General features: G+C 45.6%; 1 protein-coding gene across 6 annotated transcripts in view; it reads right to left on the bottom strand.

Moving 5' to 3' along the window:
* sugct (succinyl-CoA:glutarate-CoA transferase) overlaps window positions 1–18,623 on the bottom strand; it is a 38,558-nt gene that overhangs the window by 10,587 nt on the left and 9,348 nt on the right. For 2 of the 6 annotated variants that reach the window (XM_046371943.1, XM_046371944.1), the window contains exons 10-12: window positions 15,550–15,621; window positions 15,338–15,435; window positions 14,906–15,008 (exon numbers count right to left, since the gene is read on the bottom strand). In XM_046371943.1, the coding sequence (XP_046227899.1) occupies window positions 14,906–15,008; window positions 15,338–15,435; window positions 15,550–15,621 (273 nt within the window). Of the gene's footprint in view, window positions 1–4,979; window positions 5,152–8,153; window positions 8,632–13,216; window positions 13,425–14,905; window positions 15,009–15,337; window positions 15,436–15,549; window positions 15,622–18,623 lie in introns of those variants that run through there. The other 4 variants (XR_006841484.1, XM_046371945.1, XM_046371946.1 and 1 more) reach the window with 4 other exon arrangements.

Raw genomic sequence — 18,623 nt, 5'->3', positions numbered from 1 at the left:
CCCTGTCGATTATCCATCTAAGCAGTCAGGTGAAGTCGCCTCCTGCTGCTGCTGCTTCATTTGCATAACATGGACAAGTTTTTGACGGGGCTCTCACATAAACGCAAAGCAGAGGATGAAGCATCGCCAAATGTGCTTCCAAAGCAAATTCCTTCCAAGGCAAAGACTAGAAAATATGACAACACATATCTTGTCTTTGGCTTAATGAGGAGAGACCGCAGTGTGTTGTCTGTCTTAAAGTGCTAGCTTGTGACAGCTTGAAGTCGAACAAGCTAAGACGCCACTTGGAGACAAAACATCCAGAGCACAAAGACAAGCCAGTTGAGGTTTTCAGACAAAAACTTGTTAACTGCCGTGCTCGACAGCCTCTCTTCATTAAAGCAGCAGCTGCCTACCGAGCGGCACAGTGTAAAAAGCCGCACACAACAGTGGAGGAATTAAGACTTCCTTGTGCTATGGACACAGTTTCAACTGTGCTCGATGGCGCTACAGCCAGCAAACTGAGGGATATTCGTTCCTCTGTCCAACAACACCACCGGCAGGCGCATCTACGACACGTCAACGGACATAGAAGAGCTACTTAACGAATTTAAAGCCCATTTTTGCAGAGGCAATTTTTAAAAAATGCACTGATAGCAATGTTGAATATTAAAAAAAAAGAAACCTGTTACACTGAACATAATTACACAGTTAATGTGCTTCAAACAGTTACACTTAAAATAATTATAGAGTTTATTGCAACCTGTAGTTTATGGCAGTTTACTTTTATTTGTTCAAAAAAGGTTGAGGCTTGTATTAATTACAATGTGTGAAATAAACTGCAATGGAGTCTGAAAACAAAATATGTAATATGAGTATGTGTGTCCTGTTTTGATTTGTTTTTTTCCCAGCAGAGAAAAGTTTGGGAGCCACTGGTTTAGCCAGTTTCTCGTGTTTGTGAACGACTTCATGTCATGTCCCCGTAGGATAAGAGAGTCGACAAAGAAATTAATAATACAAATAAGGAGAGTGCACAGTTTCAAAGTGCAGTACATCTGGTGGCTCAGCGGTTAAGACTCATCACACACAGCAATGTGCCTTATTTGACTTAACCAGGGACCTTCTCCAAAATGTTCAGCACACCAAACAGAGCAGAAGAAACATGTTTTGTCATGTTAACAACTGATGCTCACAATTCAGTGTTAACACTCACTAAATACACACAGGTAATAGGTTAGCCTGTTAGCATGCTAACATTACCTAATTACCAGTCGACACAAAGTGCAGTGAAGGCTGATGTGAATGTTGTCACGACCGCAGGTTTCGGTCACGAACCAAAGCAGCGGACACATGAAAACGTTGATGTGATGATGAGATGAGAGTAAAGTCAGCCAGTCCTCTGGGGGACACGAATGTCCAGGACACAAACAAAGAAGGGGATTAGAGAGCTGGAAAACAGTGAGATCAAATAAACAAAAGGGTTTCTTGAGTTTTAAAAGACTTTGTGGTGCGCACACACACACACACACACACACTTGCGTGTTTAATTTTTCGTGAAGTGGAAACTTCGGCATGTGGAATGTGTGTTTTGGATGGAGGAGTTGCCCATATGGAGAAAAATGGGGAAAAGTAAATCACCGGTGTGTTTGTGTATTAGTTGGTGTGCATGAGTGTGAACAGCTGCGTTCCAGGTGTGCAGCAGGACAGGAACGACCTGTCGGCAGGGACCAGCACACGGACATGACAACCTGTCAAATGATTTCATCGCACGGTCTGACCGAAGCTGACGGTGACAGCGTCAACACCTGACGGAGCTCAGCGAGCCTCAGGCCTCATCAGACATTATGTCACCGTCCCCAACATCTCCCAGAATGCCTTTCAACAGTATCCACAGAGATGGAACCACGAGATGTGGAGACTAAAGCAGAACAAATCATTCTAACAATGTCCTAATGCTCTAATATGAGATCACTTTCTGCACAAGTCCCACAAGTCATTTTGCAGACACTAAAAGCCTGTAAGAATACGTGACACTGTAGGCGCACCGAGGAACAGGTGAGGGTGAAGGTGAGCTTCCACTCAGGATGGGAGGAGCTCTGGACTGAGACTTCCCGCCTCACAGTGAGGGGGTTCAGGGAGGAGGCTGATGGGGTCATGTTGAAATGTAAAGTGATGTGAGCAGTGTGAGCTGATTCAGGATCAGTTTGTATCTGCTGCCAGATCAGAGTCACAGGAGTACATAAGGAAATGGTGTAACTGATGTGAACTATTTTCAGCGGTGGATTAAGTTCTGAGTTCAGCAACATCACACGGCTGAGTGAAAAGTCACAACATAAAATTAAAACCAAACAGCATCCATACACACACACACACACACACACAGTTGTTTTCAACCTGTTCCTGCAGGTGTGTGTGTGTTTGAGTAAAGAGAAAGCTCAAGGAGGTCCTCACACTGACTGTTTCTAACCAGGTGGCAACAGCAGGTGCTTTCTGATGAAGCCGCTGTCCACTTCCTGTTCAGCAGCAGCAGGTGAACACAGCCACACAGCAGACGTGTTCGCCGCTGTGACGTCAGCAGGTTTTCAAATCAAACCAGTGCGAACCCTTCGGTCTGTGTTAAATACCCGTGTCCTCTCAGTCTTTGTCCGGTCTTTCATTTCAAACATGTTTTGGTATTTAAGCTCATTAGCAGCCGCCTCGATGCAGAGTTACATGAAACACGTTTCAGCTCCAAAAATAACATCTGAAATACCAGCGGCTGACCACATATTTGCTCTGTTCCTCCTCCTTTTGTTTGAAACTCTGTCCATTCCTGATTATTATCCATGTGTTTATCTCCGCAGTGTCACTGTTTAATTGGACACCCCTCCTCCTCCTCCTCCTCTGTCCCCATGGGAAAGTATGCAGACACATTTTGATTTGATTATGGCTCAAAAACCAAACTATGCTCAGTCACATTCCAGCTTCGACAAACAAGACGATGTGAGGAGAGATGTGAGCGGAGGGCTTCATCCACACACTTCACACACATTCTGCGTCCAGTTTTACCTCCAGCCTCATTGCATACTTCACCATCTAAAGCCTTTCTGATGGCTCAGTGGAATAATTGTAGGCCAGATGTGGCTGTTAGGTGGTTAATGAACCAATAAAATTTACTACTGTGGTGCCCTCTACAGGCAGGAGGAGTCACTGCGGCAAACTGCAACAGTATAAACCTGTTGGTCTACAAATGATGGAGAGTTTCAACGCTGCAGATGGATTTAACGAGCGTTGAAATTCATGACATCAGCGTTTAGCTGTTAGGTCTTTCGGTTCAATAACAAGCGTGCAGAGGAAAAGCACAGCGCAGGTTAACAACAAACGAATGCCACCTCGTCGGAAATCCAAAGAGCAACTAAACCCCTAAACCACTTGTTTCTGCTGAAAATCAATCTAGATATTTAGTTGTGCTACTGTTACTAATTTTACATTTTGTGTTACAAATACGCATAGTGAGCGCCCTCTACAGGCTGCCACTCGGCTATTACAACTGAATTTTGTGAGTGGCTGATCTGGAAGCAGGTGAGGTTTTGGAGGCAGTCTACATCACCGAGCACAGTGACGGGAAAACAGGTCAGGAAGAAGAGAAGACAACAAGAGGAAGATCTAAAAAAGTGGAGAAGAAGAGCTGAGGAAAAGGTGAGCGAGGAGGACTCTGAAGCACAGGAGGGCAAAGGGGGAGCAGGACAGGATCACCACTTAGGTCCACCCAAACACAATCACCCGTAGGCTAAACGATGAGGCCTACAGACACCAAACATCACGGATCACAACTGAAAACTTCACTTTGTCCCCGCAGGTCAGTTCAAGTTTCATCTTATCTGCTCCAGCTCTCAAGGATCGTCAAGCAAACGTCCTCCTCCTCCTCCCCCCATCACGTCGTCTGTCACTACGTGTTTTCGTATTCGCCCTGTGAGGCTCTCATACTTCGCAGCGTACCTGGATTTTATCAAACCCACCTCTCACACTTTCCCAGATGTCCCAGAGCCGCTTTGCACCGACCGCTGAGGATTTCCAGCTGATTACTTCCTTACATTGCTCTCCCCCTGCTCCATCACTTCCTCCTCCCACTCTGATTGCTGCTAACAAAAAACCCCACTTATTTCTTTTCCACACGGTCGTTTGGAGGTCACAGCAGTGTTTTGGACATCTGACCTCCCAACTCATGCGGTTTACGTCTAATCTTTGTGGTTTAGGAATTGAAAAGCCTAACAAATGCTGTCCACGGCCATCAGTCAGTTCTCATGTACAGTGAGGTCAGCAGAATGAGTCCAGCGCCGACAGATTATTACTCTGCTCTTCCTCTTGAGGATATTGTTGGAAAACCAGAAGACATTGTGAGTGAAGGATTTTGTGACTCACTTGGTCACAGACACACAGACCTTTTCCTGAGCACAATGTGGAGGTAAGTCGGATCCCCACGCTCTAAACGTCTCGCTATCCGGCGCCGACTGCTACAGGACAGACACAGTGCACAAGGATTTCCTCCCAGTAACCCGAACTGAACATCCAAGGAAAGTCTGAACTCAAGAAACAGCAGAAACAACAAATCAATCAACGCAGAAGCATCATCATCGTTAAAGTTCACCTCCATGGAGGCGCCACAGCGGCTGGTAGCAGCAGCAGACTGGTTTCAGACTGGAGTCTGTCAGCTCTCCCTGGATGAATAAAGTTTCACTGAGCCGCTGTTGGCTGGCAGCCTGTAATCACAGCGTGGCCCTCTGAGCAACGCACCCCCAACTCTGGATGATGTCACTGTGATTAATAATCCTGCTACATGTCAGGACGTCATCCTCAGGAGGAAGAAAGTGAGTCGGACAACCGAGAGAAGAAGAAAGAAATGAGGGAGAAGATGAAGAGAAGAAGAATTTAAAGCACAGGCAGAAACTGAACTGCTCTGAGAAAATCAGTCCTCCAGGGTGGGACAGAAATATTAAGTGGGGGCAAAGAAAAACTAATGATTTAGTTTTTATTTAAGTAGTATTTATTATCCAAATAAAATTAACTGGCATTCCGCATCCCTGCAAGCATCGCTGAAGAATTTCAGGTCTTCCAGGTGTTTCCAGGATGTGTAGGACGTCCTGCTGACCTGGGTCCAAACCTAAACATCTGTCAGGACAGATGATTAATATGCTGGAACTGGAGAAAAACACGTGTGTTCAGAGAGCAGCAAAGTGACAAATCACAACTCATGTTTCACAGTCAGAAGTGTGTTAAATCAACAGGACGCACGTTCACAGAGGAGACCGACATCCTTCAACGCCAAGAGAACGCCGTTTGTGTCATCATCAATCAGTCAAATGAGAACACACACATATGAACCTCATGCTTTTCGAGTCAGTGTGACTTCATCACAGATGCATCAATATGCTGACAAATCATAGAAGAAAAGACAGCCAGGAGCAGCTAACAGCTAATCCCACTCAGCTAAAATGTCTAAATAAAATCCAACCTTTCCAGCAATGCTCAAACCTTTAGTCTTCAGTTTAATTTGAGCCAACAGTGCGTTTCACTTCCTGTTGGCACAACTACCAGGAGGGTTGGAGAGGGAGGAAGGAAGCACAATGTGTATAAAGCTTTGAAACAAACTCCTAGGATCTCACAGTACTTTCGTATTCTCTGACTGGGAGACCATTAATGGATTTATACACTGAAAATGAGATACCGTGCAACCTGCACCGGAAAATGTTTTGTATGATTGCATGTGATTTGTCATTAAGGGGCTGGTCTGGTCCTTTTCTGCTGCCTGTGCCTCACGCTGAGGTGAACTGGTGACACTTGAACACACCTGTGACCGAGAACAAGCATCTTCAGAAAGCCGCCGCTTCGACGGACACCAATTACTGTCAAGAGGGAACAGGTTGTACAAGCCCAGAAAAAGAAGGCTGACAGGGAGAACGTGCAGGGCTGACATCATTTAGGTCCTTTCTTAACGCTCACGATGTGCTCTCAGATGAACAGGCTCTGCTTATAAGAGACAGAGAGGGAGCTTCATCTGACCTCTGAGCTCAATCACAGGTGATCTGAAGGCCTGATGTGTACTCCTGCATGAAGAGCTGATTCCTGCACTCCACTTTTAAGACCAGACTTAAAACCTTTCTGTTTAGCATATAGTTAGCCCCAAATAAACTGTGTAGGGCTGGTAGCCATAGTTAGAGTCACTTCTTGACAGACAGCCACAGGTAGAACAGGTGTGACTAACTGTTAGTCTTTAATCTCTATCATAGCTACACTGCTATGGGCCTATGCTGCTGGGAGACACAAACATGATCCACTGAGCAGTTCCCCCACCTCCACAACACCACCACCATCTCTACTCCCCCACCTCCCCAACACCACCACCATCTCTACTCCCCCACCTCCACAGCACCACCACCATCTCTACTCCCCCACCTCCACAGCACCACCACCATCTCTACTCCCCCACCTCCCCAACACCACCACCATCTCTACTCCCCCACCTCCACAGCACCACCACCATCTCTACTCCCCCACCTCCCCAACACCACCACCATCTCTACTCCCCCACCTCCACAGCACCACCACCATCTCTACTCCCCCACCTCCCCAACACCACCACCATCTCTACTCCCCCACCTCCCCAACACCACCACCATCTCTACTCCCCCACCTCCTCAGCACCACCACCATCTGAACTCCTGAAGAAGAACCGTGACGTGTGCGCTTCAGTGAGCACATTTCTTTACAGTCCTGTTCATTTGAAAACATGGAGTGTGATCTAAAAAACTCTTTATTGAAAAACACAGGAAGTCTGTTTGCTCACTTCAGTCTTGTTTATAGAAACAAAAATTCTATATTTGAATTTCTATGAAATTCAAATTGTGGTAAAATCACATAACATTTATTACTGAAATATGGCTGGTGGCAGACATGTTTCAAGCCAATGAAATAAAATATAGTTCCAGAGGTGAAGTCCCCTCTGCCTTCTTGTAAGTCGCTCCAATCCTCTTTCAAAAATCACCGGAATAAAATAAAAGACCCTCCTTCCAAAACACACACAGACATGCAGCAGGGTTTTCACGGACGGTTACGGAGAGGAACAAATGCGTTGCTGTGTTCAGCAGATGATAAGAGCTATTAGTCGCAGGAGACGGCAGCAGGCCTGAGCAGGGCGTCCTCTAATTGAGTTTCAAGAGTCTTCGCGGACAGAGAAAAAAAGACAAATGTGCTCAGGCCATCATTCTTTCAGCAGACAGAGGCAGCAATCACCAGAGGAAGCAAAACCGCTGGAATTACAGGGATTCAAGAGCTCTCATAAAGAGACAAACCAGGAGGGATTCCTGACAGAAAAACGCCCGTCAGTCACGGTCAACAGTTAAATGTTCACACTGACACTGAACGGTTTTGTCAAATGTTTTGTAGGAATGTAAACGCTGCCTGGATGAAAGAACAGACCTGACAATGCGACTTCTCTGTGATGCTCAGGTGACACAGGGAAGGCATTGGGTGACTGGTTAGTCTGGTCCTGACTGTCAGAAATTAAAATATCTGTACAGTGTGGTGGAAACAATGTTTATGTGCTGTTTGTCAAGTCCCTGTAGCTTTCATCTTGTCTTCCAGTCGTACTAAACTCCTGACTCAAACCCCTGAGAAAAACAAAGAGATGGTGGTCACTGGTCACCTGAAATACTTCATCAACGTTTCACTGCATCTTTGCTGAGCTTCAGCCAAGAGCTTTAACTTCATATGCAAATCATTCTTACAACCATTCTGAGAAGCAGGCAACTGTTTCTGGGCCTACGGGTGCCCTCAGTACAAAAGTAGGGGTGGCAAACATCAAAGAATAAAAATAAAATTTCAATATTTGTTGCATTGCTGTTACCGTTGGAGCCAGACGACAACGCACGTCTCAGTGGGCCGATTCAGGCGTCGGACTGTGGACTGAAAGGAAGGACTAAGCTGTCGACATCACAAACCAATACGCAAAGCGAGCAAACTGACAAAGAACCAAATGAAGCCAGAGAGACATACTCGTGATTCACAAGTTCAACAGTTCTAGGGCACTATTTTGTAATTGTGTAATTTGACAGCATGATTTATTAAGCTGAGAGAAAGGAACAAGGTATTCTGCATAAAAGTAGCAAATGGAATAAGACTGCGTTCACAGTGTCAAGCAAATCCAAACCGCTGCCTTATTTAAAGCCTCTAAGTTCTAAAACCATAACTACCCCTCAGTGTTCTTCCTTATTTGGATCACATTTTGCCTTCTAAGCAGCAGTTGTTTAGCTTTGGGTCGTCATCTGTGATTTCCATCCCCCAAGTGACGGATGTTCCACCCGGGAACAGACTGATAACATCCTGCAAAATTCAGCAAAGGTTTATTTGTAAAGCAGTTTTTAAAAGGAAGTTGTGAGCGATTCAAAGAAAAGGCCCACAGCGTTTACCTACACATCTTTTGCCAATAGGATTCATTCTTTGACACTCGTTGATGGCTCCATTACAAAAAAAATGTCTTTTGTAAGAGGCTCTCCCTGCTGACTCAGCACTCCCTGTGATGACAGAGCGATTCATCGTGATGATTTATCCGGTACAGAAACGTGTTTCAGAGCAGAGAAGAGGCTGGTTGTGGATCTTCCAAACCATCTAAAAACCCTGGAGAGGACAGATGAAGCTTTGCTGACATCATTTTGAGTCCAAACAACACAAACAACACATCACAGTCTGTTTACTAAGCAGCTAACTGGTTATCAACGACATCCTGAATACACAACAGATTCTAGACGACCTTTAAACTAATCTGACATGATGTTATTCACAGCAATCGCATCCATACTGGGGCCGCCACTACATTCTGAGACTTCTCCCCTCTCTTGTTTCTAAAAGGGAATTTTATTTATTGGACAGGCGACAGCAGAGCAATGGCCGGAAATGAGGGGGAATGAGGTGCAACAACTATGCCTGCTCCTTTTCATTCATTTTGGAATGACAGTCAGTCATCAGTTCTTCCCAGCAGCTCCACATCCATCCATTCAGCCCACCACTCATCCAGACCAGAAATATATTTCCCCCGAGCTGTGTTTAGCTGTCAGCTTGTGGCTTATCTGGTTATCTGGGAAGAGACAGGGTTAGGTCTACGTGACCTCGAGGAAGCCTCCAGTCTGTCAACATGACTTTAAAATCCAGGCTACACAGAAACAAACCCACAACATTATTCAGTATCTGCTGAGAAAGAATCCAGTCTGTCAAAGTGTCAACACAGTTTCCTCCCTGGACGAGTGTGATCATCCATCCTGTTCATGTCTTTATGGGTGGAGATACTGTACTCTGATGGATGTCTCCCCATGTGATTGTTAAACATCAGCTTCACGAAACGGTGCCTTCACTCTAACTCTGAGAGACATCCAATCCAGACCCTCACTGGAGAAAGTTTAGGATTTTATGCTTTCAAACACGTCCGGCGCGTCAGGAAACACTGGTGTGATCCGACATGACGCCTATATTCAGCCAGTTACCCACTTCATGTTGCATGATGTGACATGATTTCACTTCCACATGTGGACCATATGTAAAGAGTCCTCACGTCCTTGGCATGACGGGGCGTGATGTGACGTGATGTGATGGTCTGAATTTCGCCGTAATGTAATGTGAGGAGGTCCGCGTGCCATGACATGGTATGACACAGCTGGCCACCAAACAACGAAATGATATTTTTTAATCAAAGGAGTTTTCACTGCATTGTCACAGCAGGATTTTATTCAAAGACTCAGAGGTTTCACGCACTCTCCATAGCTCACCTTCATCCATCCATCCAATCCATACAGACACATTATTCCCCTGAATGTCATTAAAGCGGTTCTCTGAGGAAAACTACATCAAATCAGGAACAAAAGGCCTCTGAGGCTTCAAAAGATGACTCCAGACTCACAGAAACTTTCCACAGCTGGATCCATCCCTTCATCCATTTAACAGAGACAGAAATACCATCTCACTGCTTAAATATGGACAAATCTGATGTTATTGTGCTTTCCTTTGTTGTCTTCCTGTCACCTCTTTGTGTATGTCTGACAGAACGAAGAGGAGCCTGGATCTCTGGGATACCTCAGGTTCAGTCCCAGTGACCTCAGAGGAAGCTTTTTGTTTGTCCTCACACCCCTTCAGTCTCTCCACCTGACCTTTAATCCAGCCTGTATGGAGGGAGGGTTTCCCAAGAATGTGACAGGAGGCTCACTTTGCTTTCCAGCAGACAGTGTGAGGTCCTGGGAGTGGGAGTCCACTGAAGACTGACGTCTCTTGCGCAGCACTTTGTCATGGAGTTTCTGTTTTATTTGACAGTTTCCAGACAGTAATAAAGCTTATTCATAGAGCTGGTGTCCAAACAAAGTTGCAAAGTACTCTGAAGATGACAAAATAACAAAATATACGAAGTAAAAGTTCTGAGGTTCTCATGTCCAGAGTTAATGAACTTTTATCCTCGGGGGTTTATTTCCTTCAGTCCCTTTTTAGCCAATTAAGAACAAGAGCAAGGAATTAATATCAAAAATGTGTAGATCAAGTCAAGATTACTGTAAAGTTGATGTTATCATCATCAACGAAGAGCACTGGGCACAATTCACAAGACACACTAACTTCAGGTCGAGGATGGGATAGTTCAGAGCCTGGGACAGGGCTGCAGGTTAAACTTTCAGATTCCTCGTTTAGTTAAATACAGAGCAGAAGCGGGTGGTTTGAGCCCGGACAGAGCAGCTGATTTATCTGATCTTACATGTAAGGCATTCACTTCAGAGGCTGTTTAGGTTTCAGCTGGAGTAAATCAAACGCACCTCCAGGAGTCAGAATATTAAAGCCATATTTAGCTGGATATTTTCTGCTCGACCTGGCTGTTGCCCAGACGACATGACAGGTACATAGATGGAGGCTTTGTAGCTGCAAAAACAAGATCGGTTACTGCTGAACTCCTGAGAAAGACAGACAGCCAGCAATGACAGGCAGAGAGACAGGAAGCGGTGAAAAGATGCAAAATGGGAGTTTTGAAAAGCCACAAGAGAAGGAAAAACAATGACAAAGTGGAATAAAAAACAAAAAGCTACTAAAGGCATCAATTCTTCAACATATTTTCTATCCTGTGACGAAAGGCAGATTGACACGTATGACAGACCTGGACCAGTCATGGATTTCCTCCCGGCACAAGAGAAAATTCTACATACAGAACAGCCGGTTCACTGAAATCAGTCATCGATGTGACTTAATAATGAATCAGTTTGTCCAGGTCGATGCTGTTAGGTGACTTCCTGTATGAGCTGAACCATCAGCCAAAGCGACATCTACTGACATAAAGAAGGTGAAGGAAAAAGGTCAACTACGATTCCCAAGTTGCATTTCAACAAGAAACATCCAACCACGGAGCTTCACATTCTGTTCAAGCTAAAGACTTTACTTTGTGTTTAAACCAGTTCCAGCATCACTGTGATCTGGATCAGCTCAGAATCTGACTGGCGTGTTCTCTACAGAAACAGCAGCCGAGGCTCATGGTAAACAGACAGAAAGAAACCTGGACCTTTGTTGCTTTGACCAGGACACTCCTGAGGTTTACAGTCAGGAAAGAAGACACTTCTGACAGCAAGACAGGAGAGAAACAAAGAAACAGTGAGACAGATGAGAGAGAGAGAGAGAGAGACAGGAAGCCAGCAGCGAAGAGAGACAGGAGTGTTTGGCCGTTATCCAAATGACTTCCAGATTTTGGTTTCCTGATTAGCAGCAGCTTCTCTGCAGAGCTGCTGTGTTGAGGAAACCTGCAGACAAACCAGACGCGGCGGCTTTAAGAGGGCCTGCTGCTGCTTTTACAGGTTTTAGTCCATTAACTGCAAAACTGTGAAAGTTTTACTTTCTGTGGAGCACTTCCCAAACCAGATTACTATACAAGTTCATCTTACATTGAAATCGGTTCTATCATGTGGATGCAAGCGTGGGCATTCAGGCGTCCCACAGTCAGACGATGAAGAAAACAGATAAGATGTACTGTCCAAAATTCCAAATTATTGGGAATTTATCCTGTTTAAATGCATTACCTACCGTTGTGAGGTCCAGTTCTTCCACACCAAAGTGGGAAAAGCAGTTCTTTATGGAGCTGCTTTGTGCACCATCAGGTTGAAACAGCAAAGAGAAAAACTGTTGAGGTTATCATCTACAATATCAATATGAAATATGTAAGAGTTGCCTTCACCGGACCGACTGCCTGAACATGATGGGACTGACTGAGTAACCATCCAGCCTGAAAGCCGAACCTGCTGCCAACATGGAAACTTTAAACCCAGGAATTTAAAAAAAAAAAAAAAAGCAGAAAAACATCCAAATAAAATCACGTCGAACAAATAAACCCCCTTCTGTGTGATCTACTGTCTGTGAAACATGAGCGCTGATGTGTTTACTGCCTATGAACGGATGCTAATGAATGCATGCCACACAGAATGCCAAGCAGCGATTATTTCCCAGCATTCTTGGTATAAACAGAAGAGAAAGATGTGGAGGAAATCAATCTGCTGAAGCGAGTTTCAGCAGAAGCCTGAATTTCTGAGTTTTTTTTCTGTTAATTGCAGCCATCATGTGGGAAACGTTCGCTGCCAGAGAGATGTGAGCAATTATGGGAACAGAATAAATACGGTGAGGAGCTGCTGTCGGCACTCTGGTACCGGGCCAGCCTTCGATGGACGGGGCGTTCGAGCTGCAGTGGAGTAAGTGAAGGATGAAAGAGTCTGTGGTCCATGGAGGATGATCTCATGTGTCGTCACGCCAACTCAGAGGCTGATGGACCAATCCTGAGGTCTGCGTGAACATTCATCACCAGGCAGGGGGGATCTGCTGCATGCAGCCCGAGTGGTTTAACAAGTGAACTTTGTGCCTACCTCAGGAAAATATTTCGAGTAGCGCAGCAGTGTAACACAGCTTCACATTTCCACACACATTTAAGCCTGTCCTCATCAGTCTGCTCAGACTGCTGAATTAGATCTGATCCTCAGACATCACTGACACTGGACTGGATTATAACACACAGTCAAAGTCTCCTGCTGATGGTCATCAGTGTCACACACACTACATGGATCTTTATGGGTCTGTTTCTCAGGGTTTGTTCTTGGCCCCTGACTTCCAGTGAAGGAGGAAATCTTAGTGCTTTAGCATACCAAGACATTTTGGACAATGCTATGCAATGTGTAATGGTCCGCTGTCCCAGTACTTTACTTACTGAATGAAGCTGTGAGCTGATCAGTTGATCGGGCTGCTCTGAGCACACACACACACTATGCAACACTCCTTTAAGGAGCTCTGCTGCTCTTCTAACACATGAAGACAGCTGGTCTCTGGCCTGCTGACTTCCAAGACCCTACCCGACCTGCTCAGACTGAGCATGACCTGGAACCGGTCTGGCTCTGGTCTCGGTTCCTCTGCAGCACCTGTGACGAGCGACACAAAACACCAGAAACACCACGCGGTGGGTCACGGGACAGGAAACAGAACTGCCAGTAGGCAGACAACAAGACAATTAGACGTCCTGATGAGCCAGGTCACCGGTGATCAGGGCCAGCGGCATCCATGTTACTGCCAGATGTGTGCAAACATCTGTACCATCAGTCAGCGCTCACAGGTGTGAAGGAGGAGAGCAGAGAGAGCGTCCAAACTGAGTTGAAAACAAGTTGATGAAGATTATAGAGGCAGATGGGCTGGTCTGACACACACATACTCACACACACACACAAACACACACACACACTCTCTGAGTCATAGCTTTTATATGACAGTGCCGTGCCAGGTGGTGATGGGAGCTGTTGTCCACAAAACACACATTCAAATAAAACTTGTTCAAAGCCACAGAACATTCAGGGACAGCAGACAGACAGGAAGGACTGCAGTCACATGTTGCATATGACACACATGCTAACGCTAGCATCATATTCACACACTCAGTCACATGCCCAGCTGAGTCACCTCAGGCTGCTTCATCAACTGAAGAAGTGGCGAACGTCTTAAATCTCGCCTGGATTTTATCCGGACTCGAGGCGACTCGTCCACCAGCTGAGGCCACGTTGACACAACAAGAGTGGAAACACAGACGGATGTGTTGACGTGTCCGTCAACTACAACAACCACTGATGAAAATAAACAGGAGTCACTGGGAGGGGGCGGAGCCGAGGACATGGCTTGCAGGGTGACGGGGAGGCGGAGCCCTGGCTCTCACATCTGATTGGACAAGAGGCTGACAACTGGCTGAGGTTAATCAAGGTGTTGGTTTTTATTTTACAGAAACAGACAGGGAGAGACAGAAGAGGACAGAAAGAAGAGAGAGAGAAAGATGAGGAGGTAATGAAAGAAAAGACAAAGACAGAGAGAAGCTCAGTGTGATTCATTTGATTTACACACACACACACACACACACACACACACACAGTGACAGTCCATATGTCCTGTCGCTTTGTTCTCCATACACACACACACACACACAGTAATGAGGCCTGTGTGTTACTGTAACATGCTGAGTTGTGTAATGCTTGAGCGGTGACTAATGTGTTTTTAATCCATATGGAGGGACAGTCTGAAGAGTAGCCACGACACACACACACACACACACACACACACACACACACACTCCAGCAGATGTTCTGGGTTCACTTCACGTGTGTTCTTTACCACCGCTGTGTCTCATTGCACAAGCACTCAGAAGAGTGTAGCTGTTGAACACCTCTCAGCTCTTCAGTGATGCGTTCAGGTGATCCTGAATCGATCCGTGAGGTGTAATTGTGCCTGTGGTTAAACTGGGCTGCAGTGTGAGGAGGACCAGTGAAGAACTGGGCAGACTGGTGAGGGACTTCATCATGCTGTAAAGCTTTCTACCACACGTCAGCAGAAATTAAACGACCCGTGTGTGTGCGTGACTGACTTGTGGATCAGAGAAGACTTCCTGGATGCTGTTGATTGGTCCGACAGGAACACCTGAGCCCTCAAACCTCCTCAGCCAATCAGCCGTCCTCTCCTGCAGAAACCTGACACACATGATGACATTATACACTCCATCAGATCATTCTTTCATAACATTTGTGTATTTTTACTCCTTTCTGAGTAAAGTTGCTGCTACATTTAGCTGCAGAATGCTCCCCTGTTCACCTGCTGCGTCACACCTGTGATTGTGTGTGCCTCTGTGACAGTGTGTGTGTGTGTGTGTACCTCTGTGACAGTGTGTGTGTGTGTGTGTGTGTGTGTGTATATACCTCTGTGACAGTGTGTGTGTGTGTGTGTGTGTGCCTCTGTGACAGTGTGTGTGTGTGTGTGTGTGTGTGTGTGTATACCTCTGTGACAGTGTGTGTGTGTATACCTCTGTGACAGTGTGTGTAGCAGCTGTTTGCGGTTCTGGACTCTTAGCTTGTTGGTTTTGTATTTTGGTTCGTCTGCGAGCTCCATCAGCTGCAGAACCTGCAAATACAAAGTTCAACATTTTATTTATTTATGATAAGAAGAATTATGATGATTATGATGAGGATCACAAAACTGAAGTGTGAGATAATGCTGACAAGGCCTGTGACTAACCTGACAGACTTTGACAAACTGTTTGTCGTTGCCTGCAGCCACCACAATGTGTCCATCTTTGGTTTTGAAGCCCTGGAACAGAGACGAGACGGATTCAGGACTTCTTCACATGACTGAGAACTGGATGGAGTGCACATTTCCACACATTAATAATTTCATCATTACTGCGGCTTTGCCACTCGTGATCACCAAAGCACTTCAACGTGCCGCCTTTGGCATGTCACAGTAAGAATAAACTTTTCAAAACAAAGTTACAAAGTGCTTTACATGGTTGAACCAGGATTCAAACATGTCAGGGGGCAACAACACAAACAAACAAACAGAAAGTCCAACCTGACCTACAGGGTAAATCCGAGTCTGAACCTGTGGATCTCACTGCCGGAGTCCCTCAGGGTTCTCATCTGGGTCACCTCCTCTTTCCTCTGTTATTCTCACACAGCTTTTCCGACACAGGTATGCAGACTATGTATCAACTAATTTTGTGTTTCTCTGGTCAGAAACCTATTTATCAGCCCAAATCACTGACTGGACATCTGCACGCCAGCTAAAGCTCAACCTCGACAAGACCAACAACGTAAGCCTTCCACACAGAACAGTGGAAAGAAAATGTTTAGTGTTTCATTGCTCATGATCCTAATATGGTGTCACTGAGAATTAAATTTCTTTTTAGAATAAAACAGATTTGTACAAACTTGATGTTTCAGGGTTGCACCCGGGGCAATTAGCTACTGAGTGCTAACAAAGCAACATTAGCTTACATTACTGTAAAACACATTTGGCAAAAAATGATTCACATAAGGTGCTTATTTGTTTATCCTATCTTTATTGTTTATCCTATCTTTATTGTTTATTCTATTTTTTATACTTCGCACTTTTCTCCTTTCTTGGTCGGGAATACTGCATGTGCAATGTCTATAAGAACAAGAACTTCCCTCCAGGGATAAATAAAGGAATTCTGATTTGGATTCTGATTATTTACTCGATTAGTCAATAAAATGATTGTCTCTGCGAAGTCTATCAAAGCCAACAGTCCATAGTGACGCCTTCACAGAACCCAGAAAGAGTCCAGAGTCCAGCTCTCATGTTTGTGTTTGCAGATTTTCTCTCAACTGACTTTGCTTTGGGTTGGACCGCGAGGCTTGAAATTGGTTTATGAGTTCGCTGAGACTTGACTTATCCAGTCTCATTTAGGGATGGATGTTATTGGCAGGTCTATGAGACCAAAGTCCAACATAACGAGTATATTTGTTGTTCCAAGGCTGCGTTCAGTACACAGGCCTGCGACTCTTGTTACCTGTAAAAGGGATTTGGCTGCCGCAGCACCTCAGCCTCTTAATAATGACGAGGATCACTATAATTACACCTGCAGTCCTCGTGTCCTGCTGCACTTTAAAGAGCAGAGAAGCTGACTTTATGTCCTCAGTTTTATTAACCTGATTCCTCCCTACAGGCAGATATGAAATTTACTCTCATTAAACAGGAAGATCTGAGTGCTGAGCCTGACGGGGGTTCACCTCAGTCCCACGGGAGTTTTAAAATGAGTTTACCAAGCGCGAATGAGGAAACCTGTTTAAAAGACCAACCTCTCCTCCCTCTTCTTTAACTTTTGTCTTGTCTTTCTCCTCCTCCTCTTTCCTTCCCTCAAGTCATCTTTCATTTCTTCCTCTTTCTGTACTTTCTCCTCCTCTTCCTATTTCTCTCTCTCTCTCTCTCTCAATTGCTTGTAATAAAAATCCGTCGCCACATGAAAGGAAAACAAGAACTGCTGTCCTACATCACATCACAACACACACACACACACCAGCGACCACATCCCACTGCTGGATGTGTGTATTCAGACCACTAACCCTTTAGTCACACTGCACTCAGCGCTCAGCTCTGACCGCCGCCCCCCTTTCATCTCAGGCCTCAGGGAGTTGTGGGTAACGCAGTCCACAGGGGAACTGCAACAGGACATTCATCCACAAAACCCCAAACAGTCCTCAGAGAGAGCAGGCGTTCGGGTGGCAGCAAGGTGGCTTCTGCCCCCTGCTGGCCAGCCCCTGCAAAACCGTCTCAGACCTGAAGGTGCTGATCTAAAGTGTCAGTTGTCTCCGGCTCTTTCTGAGGCTTTCAGATTCTTTTGGTCAACAGTTTTGTTTTTGCAACAAATTTACTGTCTCAGTGTTTCAGCAGGACACGACTCCACATGAAGCATCACGCCGATCTGTGACTGCTGGACCTTAGGTTAGCAGACGCCACAAACTTCTTCACAAGCTGATAATCCGTCAGCTTGTTGTCGAGGTCTGCTGTGATGTTCAACAAGACTGATTTCCATCCTGATCTTTGTCATGAGATGTGATTTTAGCCAAAGTTCTGTCACGCTCATTCATTTTATGTTTGATTATTTCATATTCAAATGAAAGCAAACAGCACCATCATTTGTCTTTGTCTTTTATACCTGCGTCACAGTCTGGGACAGTCATTAACACACAGCTCCACCTCAACTCCACCCTGCAGGTTTAAACTACACTATATAGACAAAAGTATCGGCACAGCTGACATTACACCATCAGGGATTTCCCTTCACTGGAAGTAAGGGTCCGAGCCAACCCCCAAAAAACAGCCCCATAAAGAGGTGTGTCTGGATACTTCTGTCTACGTCTTACTCAACAGAGCAGAGCAGGTCGGATCTTTTTAGGGGAGTTGATTATAATCAAATCTCATGGAGCCAGTCAGAGCAGGGGGAGCTGTCCTGTGTGAGACTGGATCCGTCCCGGGTCGTCAGTCTGCTTCACATTACTGACTCTGAGCCTGAGGGATGGTGTTACTGTGTTATTACTGAGCTTCATAACTCACATGTGCACATTAAACCATCACACACACACATTCTGCTGAACTGTCAGCTCCTCCTGATGTTTCACTCCATATGCTCGGCGTGAACATGGCGGCGGCGGCTCCATTCTTGCGGTTGACGTCTCTCACCAGGCGGAGCGTTGTTGTTCGACGCTTGGATCTTATTCTCGTGTGAACGGCCTCACCCGCAGTGTTGCGGCCCCTCCCCCGCCTCCCCCGCCTCCCCCCGGGCGCCAGAG

Source organism: Scatophagus argus, chromosome 18 (genome assembly GCF_020382885.2).
Source record: "Scatophagus argus isolate fScaArg1 chromosome 18, fScaArg1.pri, whole genome shotgun sequence".
NCBI lineage: Eukaryota > Metazoa > Chordata > Actinopteri > Scatophagidae > Scatophagus > Scatophagus argus.
This window is presented reverse-complemented; position numbering and strand designations above follow the sequence as displayed.